At 44.2% G+C, this 13,277-nt stretch overlaps 1 protein-coding gene across 5 annotated transcripts in view; it reads left to right on the plus strand.

Annotated features, from left to right (window-relative positions):
• CCDC157 (coiled-coil domain containing 157) overlaps positions 1-9,927 on the plus strand; it is a 140,413-nt gene extending 130,486 nt beyond the window's left edge. For 3 of the 5 annotated variants that reach the window (XM_069214624.1, XM_069214623.1, XM_069214626.1), the window contains 2 exons: positions 1,323-1,417; positions 8,804-9,919. In XM_069214624.1, coding sequence (XP_069070725.1) covers positions 1,323-1,417; positions 8,804-9,047 — 339 coding nt within the window. In that variant the 3' untranslated portion in view covers positions 9,048-9,919. Of the gene's footprint in view, positions 1-1,322; positions 1,418-8,803 lie in introns of all 5 variants that reach the window. The other 2 variants (XM_069214625.1, XM_069214627.1) reach the window with 2 other exon arrangements.
• The last annotated feature ends 3,350 nt before the right edge of the window (positions 9,928-13,277 follow it).

Here is a 13,277-nt window from a genome sequence, read left to right on the forward strand (position 1 = left end):
AGGAGCTACACGCACCACTGTGGCCTGCTCCCGACACCTCCTGCCTTCCATCTTAATAGGGCCCGGGGGGGGGGGGTGCGGAAGAGCACACTGAGAGGCACCCGCCAGGACCACCGAGCTCCTGCATTGCTCACTGCCTTACTGCTCCTCCGTGAGGTGGGGCCTTGCCCCAATTGATCCGCCCATTCAGCCGTGTGGCGAAGCCGGGCCTCTCTTCTCCATGCCTGGCCACCGCCCGGCTGCTCTTGCACTATTTCTCTGACGGTGGCATTCTGTTCTCCAGGCAGCCAACCCCCAGGCATCCGAGATGAGAGGCCCCAGGCCCCCCCCACACTGCGCTGGCTCTCCAGGTCTCGCTCAGCCATTGCCTGCCAATGGGCGGGTGTCAGAACCCCCATTAGTAGGCAGCTAAGTCAGGTTAAATGGCGGCAGGGATGGTGAGGCTCAAGAACATGTCTCACCTATCTGCCATCTTGGCCAAGCCTCTCTTGGAAGAGTTTCGAGTCTGACAAAATGTCAAAAGAGAACCTCTGGCATTTCCTCAATCCAACATGAGTATTGAAATTGTTTATGCCTTTTTTCATCCTGTGGCCACTTGTGGGACCCATCATTGACATACGAGTTTGGAGAACTATCTTAATCTATTTAGAACTGCAAGGATATCATTGAGGGAGAGTGTAAGGTGCCTTCATCTTTTGATGGACTTGTTACATAGCCTTGTGTACCAGATTCTTACATCTCTCAATTGTTTGGAACTTTCTATAATAACCATTGCAGATGCCCACAGGGGTTCATGTCTTTTATGACTCCAGCTTTCATAGTTCTTCCTTAGCTTGTGGCTGTATGTGGAATTTTATGTCAGTAATGTAGCGCTATCAGGTGCACTTTGAGGTGCTGGAAGTGCACTGGAAGAGCGATCAGATATCCCAAAACTTTAAAGAGTGAACTATGATACCTACATATATATCCTGGGTTTATGGTGCCAAGAGTTGTTAGCTGTATTCTTAGTCTTTCAGCTTCTAGAATTAACCCTCATCCTTTTCATTGCAACAGTTTTTTCAAAATATGCAGGCTGAGCAACAGAAGTGGATACAAAACAGCAAGTTGGGGGTATTTGTTGATATAACAAATCAATCAAACATGACGTTAGAACCTAAACCTTCAGAACTTGTTTTCATTAACTAATATTTTTGGATTCTGGATAGTAATTCTTTGTTATGCGCATTACCATGGGGAAGGGAGAGTTCTTCATTTTGGTGTCTAAAATTTGCAGATATTGGGCTTCTTGGTCCGATCTAATCTTTTGACCGTTTTTACTTCAGCTCATCCCGCAGACTCAGCTTTGGGGTCGGTCTGGCACTTCAGACAGATGTGGATCAGATGGCAGCAGAATCGAAACTCACACAGATCAAAGCCGGTAGGAACTGTTTGCGCTCTGGACTCTCCAAAGCAAGATTTGTTACATGCTACCACCACCTGACCCTGATCACCACCATCATAACTACCCTTACCATAACCACCCTCACACTAATGACCACTACCCTAACCACACCACAAGCCCAGTCTAACCACCACCACCCTAGCCACCACCTTTAACACCACCACCATAGCCACCACCACTCAAACCTCCACTCTAACCATCAACACCACCCTAACCACCACTGCCTCCACCAACCGAACCACCACCATCCTAACCCCTATAATCCTACCAGCACCAACCTAACCACCATCACCACCTCACCACTACCACCACCCTACCAACACCATTCTAACCACCACCAACAACACGAATCTACCATCATCATCACCACCACCACCTTACGACCATCACCCTAACCACCCTATCCCCCACCACTCTGTTCCCCACCACCTTACCTTAACCACCAGCACCCCCTCAACCACCACCACTCTTCCCTAACCACGATGAACCTAAAGACCACCACCTTGTAAGGAAATTTCTCTTTTTGCATGATCACCTCCAACGGTTAGACTGATGCTATTGGTTTTTAGACTCTAAAGGTGCACAGAGGCCTGCTAACTAAACCTCAGTGCCACTGCACTGACCCTGAATATGTGTATGTCTGATTGGTTCACCCATAATTGGTATAAGTGTACTTATTCTTAAGTCCCTAGCATATGGTACTAGGGGTACCCAGGGCATGTAGGTTAAAGTGTCCCTCATGTACAGCAGAATTTATTATGCCATCCGAGTGATACAAGGCAGAAAGCATGACTCCCCGCCTGCCTTTGGCAGACCAGTTTTTGAACTGCTAACTAGGCATTGCCATTTAAAGTAATGACGAAGTCCAGACCTGCTATTTTAATATATATTTCACCTAAGGCAGGCCTAACGGACCCTTAGACAGGTTTGAGTATATAACAAAGTAGAACATGTAATTTTACATTTTCTTACAGTAAAAAAAATAAAAGACATACGTTTTGGTGTAGAAAGGCTAGTAGCCTTATTGGGGAGTACAGTGTTACAGCCTGACAACTCAACTGTGCTAACTTGCTAACTTCTGAATGGGACTATAAAGGTTGGTACTTCAAGGTATCAAAAGAACTGTTGTAATAAACATGACTTGATACCCAGTTTAATAGAACTTTTAAGTAAAAGGCAACTTTAGAAAGTTGCCACTCTGTTGCCCAAAGTTTTCCAATTGCCTTTTACAGTTGCTGGGGGGGAGTGTGTGGAGGGGTGGCAGGGTGTGGAGGGTGCACAGCTCTTAGGAAGAAACACAAAAATGACAACCACACCATAAAAAAATGTTTTTCTTACACACCCTATCGCCTCCCTAACTACCATTCTAACCACCACTTTACCACCACCCTACCACCACTACGCTACCACCTCCCTATCACCACCGTACCATCCAAAACACCACAGCTAGCCACCATCCTCACCACAAACCACCCTACTCTAGCCCCACCACCCAACCCTAACCACCAACCCCCTAACCACAATCACCTCACCGTACCTAGCACCCTAACAACCACAACCATTGCCACCCTACCCTAAACATCATCATCCAACCACCATAACCATTATCCTACCACCACCCTACCACAACCGCCCTATCACCACAACACTCATACCACATCCCTACCACCACCATACCCACAACCTTTACCACTACCACCTCCCTAAACACCACCACTATAATACCCTAACTACTACCCCATTCTAGCTTAACCACCATCCAGGCGTATTCACCACCACCCTAACCAAATCCACCAAACTGACCACCACTACCAACTTCACTACCACCCTAACGAGCACCATGCCACCCTAACCACGGCCACAGTAGCCACCACCCAAACCGATAACACCTGCCAACTGCCACCACCCTACCACCACCCTAACCACCATCATTACCCTAAGTACAACCACCCTATCCACTCCCTCCCTCACCAGAAAACCACCACCTTACTAACCACCACCCTGCCACCATAACCACCACCTCCTACCCTACCACCACCCTATCCACTACCCTAACCACCTTATCCTACTGTAACTACCACCACCCTAACCAGCACCTTCATTACCCGCACCACCACAACCCTACCAGCATCTCTACCCTAACCACCATCCTGCGCATCGCTCTATCATAACCACCACACCCATACCCTAACCACCACCAGCCTAATAACTAGCACCCTAAACATCACCAGACAATCCACAACCTCCTTCAGCAGCAGGACCACCTTCAGCACTACCACCTTCACCTTAACTACCACCAACCCCTTAACCATCACCCTAAGTACCCTTAGTACCACTACATGCTCACCATAATACTACCACCACCCTAACCACCACATCCATCTAACAAGGAGTCCATTTGGATGCTAAGGCAGGTGGGCTAAAATCTGCTTTAATTTCTTCTTTTATTTTTCCTTACACTGTCATTGTTCACTTATTTTATTTTTTTACAAACATATGCATGCCAACTCTACACTGCAACATTTTTCCTTTTTATTACTTTTAAACTTTTAATTCCTATTGCATATACTTGCTAAACAATAAATAAAATACGCAGGCATGCCAAGACCAGACCTATTTCCTTTGCATTTTTATTTATAGTCTTGGATTGTCTCGTTTAAAGACATTACCTGGACGTCATACTTTAGGAATCTTTCTGAGTCAGTTTATTTTGCCTCAAAGATTCTGTTCACTCGTTTTCAGCAATCAAGCAGCATGTTCTTCTCGGTATCGGGTATTAGGGCGGAGTACCCTGCACATGAAAAATTAGAATAGACCTATCCTTTTATGTGCAGAGCTCTCCACCCCGACTGCGGAGTCTCGGCAATCGTAAACTTATTATTACCTCTGAGTTTGTATATAGCAAAAAAAATAGTGAAATAGTGAACTTGCACAAAATTGCAAGTTTACTTTTGTGAATCTGTCCTAAGTGTTTATATTCTGTCATCTGGCACTCACTGATTCGATCCACATGTATGTTCAAATATATCACCTTTTTTTCAGAGGGTAACGGGCGTTACTTGTTCAATATCTTTCTGGCTGTTGACATTTGTATTAGAATGTCCTTATTCTGATCAGTTTTCTAGCAGTTCAATATATAGTAACGCGCAAGAGATGGGCGCTTGTATCCCGAAGTGCCCTCATCTGTGTTTATTACCCACTTATCTTAATATTTGAAATATTTCAGAGCCTGGTGTTCTAATACAGACGTTTGTGCGCACAGATGTCATACAAAGCCCTTATATTCATGCCCCTTTATAACAAACATAACCGATGATCTCACCCAGCCTTCTCCTAGTAGTTCTTATTTGCGACGAGTCCATATACTGGAAGATTGATAACCACTCTTGTTTCTCACAGAAATGTAAGTTATTATGCCCTACCTTTGGCCTTGGTTCCCCTCACCTAGAAGCCATATTTGCATGTCTTTCAGGCACAAGGCAGCTAGCTGTGATTGGACATGTACTTCATTCTTCCCGGGTGGTATTTTTGTGTTTGACTGGCTCTGTGCCTTTCCCCGGATAGTCTCTGGGTAGGGACTCGTGCTCTCACTGGTCGGGCCTCCTTGGGTTATTCTCTGTGGTGACAGTGCGGCTTTCACCTTCAGCTGTGGCTCGAGCTTTTGGTTTTACTACTGTGTGGCGTCTCTCATGACCCCCTTGGGAACTTCTGGAATATAGTTTCCCTACCTAAATGTATTACTTGGGCATTTGTAAGTAGTTCTCCGACCTTTGTACTCGTGTCTGCTTTTGAAACTGTCTCTACTTCACTTCAAGATAACTTTTAAAGCTGTTGAAACTCTTCCTTCCTTCCTTCCTTCCTTGTTTTTTGCTTTTCTTTTGAGGGGGTCTGATCTTCTGTATCCTGATAAACAGCCTCATCGGTCATATTTCTACCCTGCTTTAATCTGCTTCTCCTCAAGGTCAGGGGTTAGTAGATTATTTGACTTTAAAAAGAGCATATATTTAGAACTGAATATCCAGTATGTGAATGCTAATTAGGGTATAGTTAGCTTTTATGGGAACCAATTATTTTAGCAAGATTATGTGTACTCTGTATTTACCATCGAAATATATTTCAAGTATTGTATAATTGAATATCCAATTCTAGGGTCATAAACGTTTAACCTCAAGTCTTGAGATATCCCATGTAAGTCTTTATTTTGTGGCGGCTCCCCTTTTCCTACAGAAGCCTTCCATTTAGTTCTTGAGGCTCATCTATGTTTGCATTATTAGCCAGACAGTCGGAGGTGTAATATTTCTCTCTGTGGCCAGTTGTTCATAATTCTTTACAATTCCAGCCAGATGCCTAGTTAAGTTAGCATCCTTCTTTATCACGTTATGTTGGTTCTTATTCTTCGTGACGTTGCATGGTGTTTGTTTCTATTTTACACATTTTAATAAAATATTGTATGATCATCCGCTGTGGATATTCGCATTCTTCTGTCTTGAGTCTATACTATGCTTGTAGCTGGTGGTTCTGTGAGTGATTTCTCAATGCTACACATCGTTTTGCTAGAATCATTATACTCCCAAGGCGTCTCATTATCTATGTGGCACATAATCTAACTTGAATAGTTTTGGCTATAGACTTGGCTGTGCTACTGTATTTTTGTGATGGTGGAAGGACTGAAACATGCAAAATAGATTAGAAGGAGCTGCATCGACAGAGTGATAATCTTCACTAAACTCCATCCATCTCTTCACCATCAGGCCGTCCTTGCATTCCCTCCCTACTGCTTCCCTGTGCCATCTTGGTCTTTGGGTAATGTTTAGGTACACCAAACAGGACTTCTGTGTATGTTCTGGAGTACAAGCTGCCAGGTTAAGTGGAGCAGCAAAATAATGTGATTATTTCACTGGATGAACCAAGTTACTGGACATCAGGATATGGAAGTACCCCATTTCTGAAACAGATGATAAATTGCAGTGGAGGTTAGAGGTTAAGTAACTGGCAGACAGTACCATGGTTGTGACATGTTAACATTCCAACATTAGAGTGGTCACAGCAGCAATAGTTTGGCAATACACAAGGGTTTTTTGCTTCGGGGGGGGGGGGGGGGAGGGTGATGCCAAGGTAATGCAGAGACCCTAAGCAGTATGTTTCCTGGTCGGCAAAACAAATCTTAGCGTCCTCCTTTCATCGGTTATGCCACATAATACGAAATATATTTTTGTAGGCACATCCTTCAGCCCTTTCAGAGTCTAGCCCAATGTTTGTGTGTACATTTGCTTCCTGTTTCCTCTGCCTCCAGTATAACCTGGTCTCTTGTGTGTCTGCTCTCGAGATCTCCCTGACTCTACGATTGTTTTTCATATGTTTACATGCTCCCTCTGTCTAGTCACTCATAATCTCCTTTCTCAAGTGTGTGTACTTTTTGTGCTTAATTGCCATAAATAATCGTATTTGCAGGCTGTACTATTTCATTCCTCTTGTATATTGCACTGATAAGTCGTATCAAAAATAGGTGTCGGGTATCCCTTGTATACATCCTCTCTCTGCCCTGACAATCTGTATATCTCTTTTTAGGTCTGGCTTGAGACACTTAGCTCAGTTTTACTAATGAATTTCGCCGCTGCTAGTGTGACACAAAGCGCTGGAGTAGTGCAATTTGTACTGCACACAAAATGATTAGCGTCACTAGACGTCCAGGGAGCATCACTAGGGCGAATCAGGGCAAACACCAACAAGGTATGATGTAAAGCCCAAGCTACCAAGATGTTCAGACTTTGCATAAACACTAAAGGCTAATTGAAGCAGGCGCAAATAAGAGAAAATGTATTTATTTCTCAAAAACGCGAGACCATGCATGTGTACTGCAGTGCACAACACATCCAAAGCGTGGGGACCTTTTGAGTGTGTCTACTCAGAGAAATTTGACTTGGAAGGGCAAGCCTCCCTTTCATATACTGTGTTATGTTGGACAGTGCACACTTAACTCTGCCCCATGGCACGAGGCTGGGTGCCGCACGAGGCAGCCTTGTTGGAGCACCAGCGCAGGGGGTGGCACCAGGAGCGGCCTAACCTAGTGGCAATGGCTCCGCGCAGCAAATTTGGATGCTGTTCTTCCTTGCATGGAAAATGTTTAAATCTAGAAAGTAGTGTTTCCCAGATCTCAGCACAACACACATCCAGGAGTTCCTGGTCGGTCAGTCTCAGCCACTGCATTGCTGAAGTGCCTTTCACACTTGCACCAGGCCACAGCTGCATTACTCAGTTTTACATTTACTTTCATGTAGGTGAGTGCTAATAACGTACTCAGTCTATGACTGCCCCACACTCCCACATGCTGTGCTCATCGACAGACCCCTTACCTATTGAATTAGGAGTTTTATGTTGTGTGAAGCCTTAGGCGAAGTGCACAACATTTCGAGCTGGTGGCAGTGGTGGCGGCGGCGGCGGCCTCCATCTTAAATTAAACCTTTTTGAAATTTGCAGTTCATATTGTGGCCTGCGAGGGGAATCCTCTCATAAGATGGCACAGTAACTCTTAATCATATTTTTACGTAACAGTCCTCACATCCATCATCACCACCACCACTTTTTTTTATAACAAGGCTTAAGCTTCTCACCACCCATCACTCACTTCCATTCAGCTGTTGACTCATGCTCACATTCCCCTCTCAGACACCCACAGAACCTGACACACCAACCTGCCAGTAAAGATGCCCTTTCACATACTATCTAGCCACACTTGTTGGCTTTTGTCAATTCATGCTTTCTGTGTGTATGTACTTACATGTGACCTGTCAATGTGTGATTCCTATACTGGTGCTTCCAAGCACCACCAAACCGGACAGTCTGTCTCCTCTTCCTTTGTGATTACACTTTCCATGTGATCTGCAAATTCCTAGGCAAAATGTCAGTTTGTCTTCTTTTTCGCGACTCTGCATTCACCACGTGCCAGGTCAGTTTGTCTCTCATTCTTCCTGTGCGCGCATTTCGCATGTGACATGATTATCTCTGTATCATTTCTCCTGTTTCTCTATTCACCTCGTGACTTGTGGAAGTGTAACTCATTTTTGTGCATGCTCTCACCATGTGTTCCGGCAGTGTCCGTGACCCTTTGATGCTCATCGGCACTCACCTTGTGTCCTGTCGATTTGCATTCCTTTTCACTGTTACAACCCACTCTCTCTGAATTGCCAATCTGTTGCTCTCCTGTGTCCCCTTCTGGTTGCACTCACAGTTACCGGTCAGTCTGATTACCTTCTTTGCCCTCTGTGTTTGCTCTTTGCCACGACACTTTCTGTTTAACATCTTTCCTGCAGGTATTCCCTAAACCCGTGGTCTCTATGTTTATCTATCCAATTTCTGCTGCAGGGATAGTGGTCTATCTGAAGCAAGAAGTAAAGATGGAAGCGTAGTAGAGAAAGCCAGGATACAGCGTACGCCGAGCTCTCAGCAGGAGAAGGCACCCTCATCAGATGCTGTGCGCACCGCTTTGAGCTTTCTCTCCCTTCCAAAGGAGAGCTCAGCAATTGGAACCTACGCACGAATGAGGAGAGGAAGTGGCGGGAGCAGAATTCACAGGTCACCATCCAGTAAGGATTATCCACGGAAATGACGAAACAGGAACACAACAGAATACCTGGGACTCTAGCCCCAGCCCTTGTGTGGCGCCTAGTACTGGAGAAACGGGTGATGGCTACTGAGTGTAACTGTGTACAAGACAATGTCTGAGCAATATGGACCATTAGTGAGATGTCTCCATAAGCTGTGGTACTATTAAATTCCATTTGTTTGTTCTGCATGAGCCTGTGCTGTGATGTCTAATGAACATCACAATTCTTGTGCAGTCTGTTGGCTCTGCGCAGGGGATATAGTATCAAAGATACCTGCCTTGGAACTCTGGCCAGATCAGTGCAAGGAGTATTGTAGAATAAAGTCTAGCTCTGCGCCGCTGAGGGGATAAATAAAGGGAATGTATGCAACTGGCACTTTCAGAGATGAAAGTTTTGCAGTGAAGGAACTCTAGGCCTGTTCCCATAGTCAAATGTATGTTACAGATAAAATAAAGTCTCAAGTCCTGGACAAGAGGTGAGATCTGCTGCAGAGTTAGCGAATGACAAACTGTTGATTGGGTCATAGATAAAGCCAGTAAAGAGCGGAGGGTGTATGCCGCTCATCCATGGGTCATATGTGTATTTTGGGAGTGAATCAGTTCACATGAGAGACTGATGGCGGTCTATGCAAAAGGGACTTCACACACAGCCCTTCACTGCAAATTGTGAAAAGGATATATTACTGTGGATTGCAGTGTAAATATAGGTCCACTCTGATACTTGAATTTAGTTGATCCAATAATTTTTTATGATTATTCTTTTGCGTCTTTGAATTGAAAATGGCTTTGATTTTAGATACCTTCTTATACAAGTGTTCGTCTGTCCGTGTTGTGTGTTTGCTTGTGTAATGTGTTAACAATGAAACCATCTGCAGAAGCCGTCATCCCACGTGTCTTTATTTAACAGTTTGCTTCATTGCACTGAAATTCAAGTACCAAGGAAAATGTCTTCAGTATCTATGAGTATTCTTCTCCATCAACAGACCAGGATTATGGAGCCAAACCGTTATGGACAAATAAACCCAGGGATTATGAAGTCTTTATAGGAGTTATAGTGCAACAACTTGTTACCTGTCACTGCCAGGCCTTTAAAATAATGGCCTAGATTTATTATTCGAATAAAAAAAAAAATGAGGCAGCACCACGCTTCCAAAGAAAGGCTTGCTGGTTGATGGTGTCACCAGCTGTGCTTGCACAAGAAGATCCTGTTTGTGTGGCACAAATACGGATCAATGTTGTCTAGCAGGGATCTGTATACCTGTCAGTACCAATTCTGACAATCAGACTCACCCTAATGTAAGATGTGTGATTTTGCACACAATACACGTAACACATAGGTATACCACACAAAATTCTGCTCACCCTCGTGTTTGACTTGGTGTAAGGATTTGAGACAAAGCTCTCTGCAACCCAGACATGCCCTTTTACATAAATTAATGAGAGACTGGCACTTTAGCATGGAAACCAGGCGCCAGATTCACTAATGCTTTGTATTCGGTTTGTGTTACTTTTCTAACGCAAACCAGATGCAAACTGTTATGCTGGGATTTACTTTAGTTTCCTGAGGAAACGCAAATTTGACCTATGAGCTACTTTGGTCAAAGGGGAGTTCTACGGGTGGTACATGGGCATTCCTATGAAACCACCAATGGGTTTTGACACAGATCTCTAGCTACAAACATTCATACAGAAGAATTTGCGCCAAAATCTTATGCCTCCTTGGAGCAGGCGTAATAAGGAGAAATGTTCCCATTTCTCCACGTTTTTCATACTTTGCATTTGTGTGGCATTGTACAGCACACACAGAAAGCAGGAGAGGTGTTAAATATATATATATTTTTTTGGACTGGTGCAGTGCTTAATTTGAGCCCATGGTTGACGGTGGGGGCTAGCAGCATTTATTGTTCTGGACCGGCCCTTCTTTTGCCTCATCAAACCTTTCCAAAGAGCAAGAGAAGGAAAAACACATAAAGGGGAAAGGAGGTGGAAGAGAAGGGTGGAAAAACTGTAACAAAGAAAGAAAACAGGAATCTGCAAAAATGAGAAAGAAGTGTAGGGAGTTGTCTGCTAGTCGATTAAAGAGGCATATGTTGGATTCCAGAGTACGCAACCTTGGTATTCATTGTGCTGACATGTAATAGTGCCGTTCACAGGTTTGGGAGCAGAACTTTGGCACTGACACTCATTGTTTTGCAAATTAAGCACTAGAAGAGTGGCCTTCCAGTACAACAAGTATTCCTTACAGATTTGACAAATTGCACAAACCCCTGCTGTCAGAGCCTGATTTGTAAGATTAAAAGTACTGATGCCTACATTTTTGTTCAGAAGCCTGTAACAGGCTATATCGAAGGTAGGAGTGCCGAGCACCAAGGCTGAGTACTCTTAATTCCACCACATGCCTTTTTAATCCACCACTAGACACTACCTACCTCTTTAATCTCACTCTTGCAGGTTGTTTTTCGTCATTGCTTTGTCCCTTTACCACTGTTTTCCATCTTTCTCATCCTCATTTCTTCACCCTTTTTTGTTTTTTTCTCCCTCTTGCTCTTGAGCTAAGTCTGTTCGAGAAAAGTGCCGGTCCCCAAAAATGAGTGATGGTGGGCCTTACCGGCAACAACCGGCTCAAACTACTGCTTGCACTATGGCGCAAGGTTGTGTGCATTTGTGCAAGGCAGCCTAAAGTGCTCCAGCACAAGGGGAGAGAAAAACAGCACCTTGTTAGATACGGCGTTGTTCTGCTCTCTCTCCCTTTCACACAACACGACTTAGCTTCTTTAGTTGCTGAAACTGAATTGCATGAATTTTTCGTAAATCTAGGCCCAAGTTTGACTCTACATGGCGGTTAACTTTTGTTGCGTTAAAAAAAATCTTTAGCACATGGCAAGTTCATCAATGCTGCCTTTTGTGCCACCTAGCATTGCAGTGCCTCCAGTGCAAACCTTTAGTTGATCTGTACCATCCAGAAGCACTTCAATCTCGGCTCTGGTCACATTGATGACTTGCTTATCCATTCAACCTAAAAGATTTCTTGCTACGAATCAAGCTTCTCAATAACAGAGAAGCCAATCCAGACCCAGCATTAATCAGCTTAGAACTGATTTCACTGCCACACACTTCTCGAAAAGGCATCTCATGAGTCCACACTCACTACCTGACCAGCTACTTAAAAATGCAATAGGCAGTGATTGTTGATTGTGTGGACCCTTCCCAAGAAAGTTCTCTGTCGTCAGTTCCATTAAATGGGGGCCTCATGGCCCGCACGTGAAGACACGTCACTGGAATTTTAAAGGAGAATCACTGCTGCCTTGACGCTGCAATTACAATGGATGGGGAGGTCATTACTTGTTATTGTAATCCATGCCTTCCATATTCCCTTAACACCATCTTTAGAAAAGGCATTTACCACTTCCATGATATTTTACATTTACATGGACACCTTTCACACTGACTCTAATGCCTTTGGTGGATGATATAATGTCAGGGGAGCTATTCAGCTGGGCTGGAGGAGGCACTGCCTGTCGCCCGAGCCTTGGAACAACAAGCCTACAAGGGCTAAATGATTCCTCGACTGATCGCTGGTAATTGCAAAAGGTATTTTTACAAGATAAAGGTTGTTTGCTCAGATCCTCATTGAAAAGCAAAGGAAAAGGTGAACGTTCAGAGCAGTTCCCGCATTATGCCTAAGGCAGTCCTTTACTTTTATCTTAATATCTTTGCACCTCTTGCAGTGCTAATATGTAAGTGAGGAGGCAACACATTCCAGAGGCTTGTACTTCGACCATGAAAGGACAAAGCCCATCAGATACTCCAGCCAACTGCACATTAATGGAAACGACAAGGTCATGAAATTGCTGATGGTCTCCTATTGCTCTGGAGTATATATCTACATATGGCACATGGCTTTCAGTGCGCACACTCACTATTTTATCAATAGGCAGCCGCCTATGGCTAACAAGATTGAGTTACATTAAACTTTGGGAAGCTACGTTGTTGAATGTCCCTCATTAGATCTAGTACGGCAGTTCCTTTGTATGCCAGCAGCTCGTAAATAAAAAGAAGCAGGAAGAAAGTATTGATTAACAAGCAGACATGTCAAGTAGGCACATGAGTTCCTGAGGAGAACCACCACCTTGAGAAGTAAGGGCGAGAACAAAAGCAATTGGAATATTAGGAGAGTTTGGATATGAGGAGGTTATATACAGGGAGTGCAGAATTATTAGGCAAGTTGTATTT

Source organism: Pleurodeles waltl, chromosome 11, assembly GCF_031143425.1.
Source record: "Pleurodeles waltl isolate 20211129_DDA chromosome 11, aPleWal1.hap1.20221129, whole genome shotgun sequence".
Lineage (NCBI taxonomy): Eukaryota > Metazoa > Chordata > Amphibia > Caudata > Salamandridae > Pleurodeles > Pleurodeles waltl.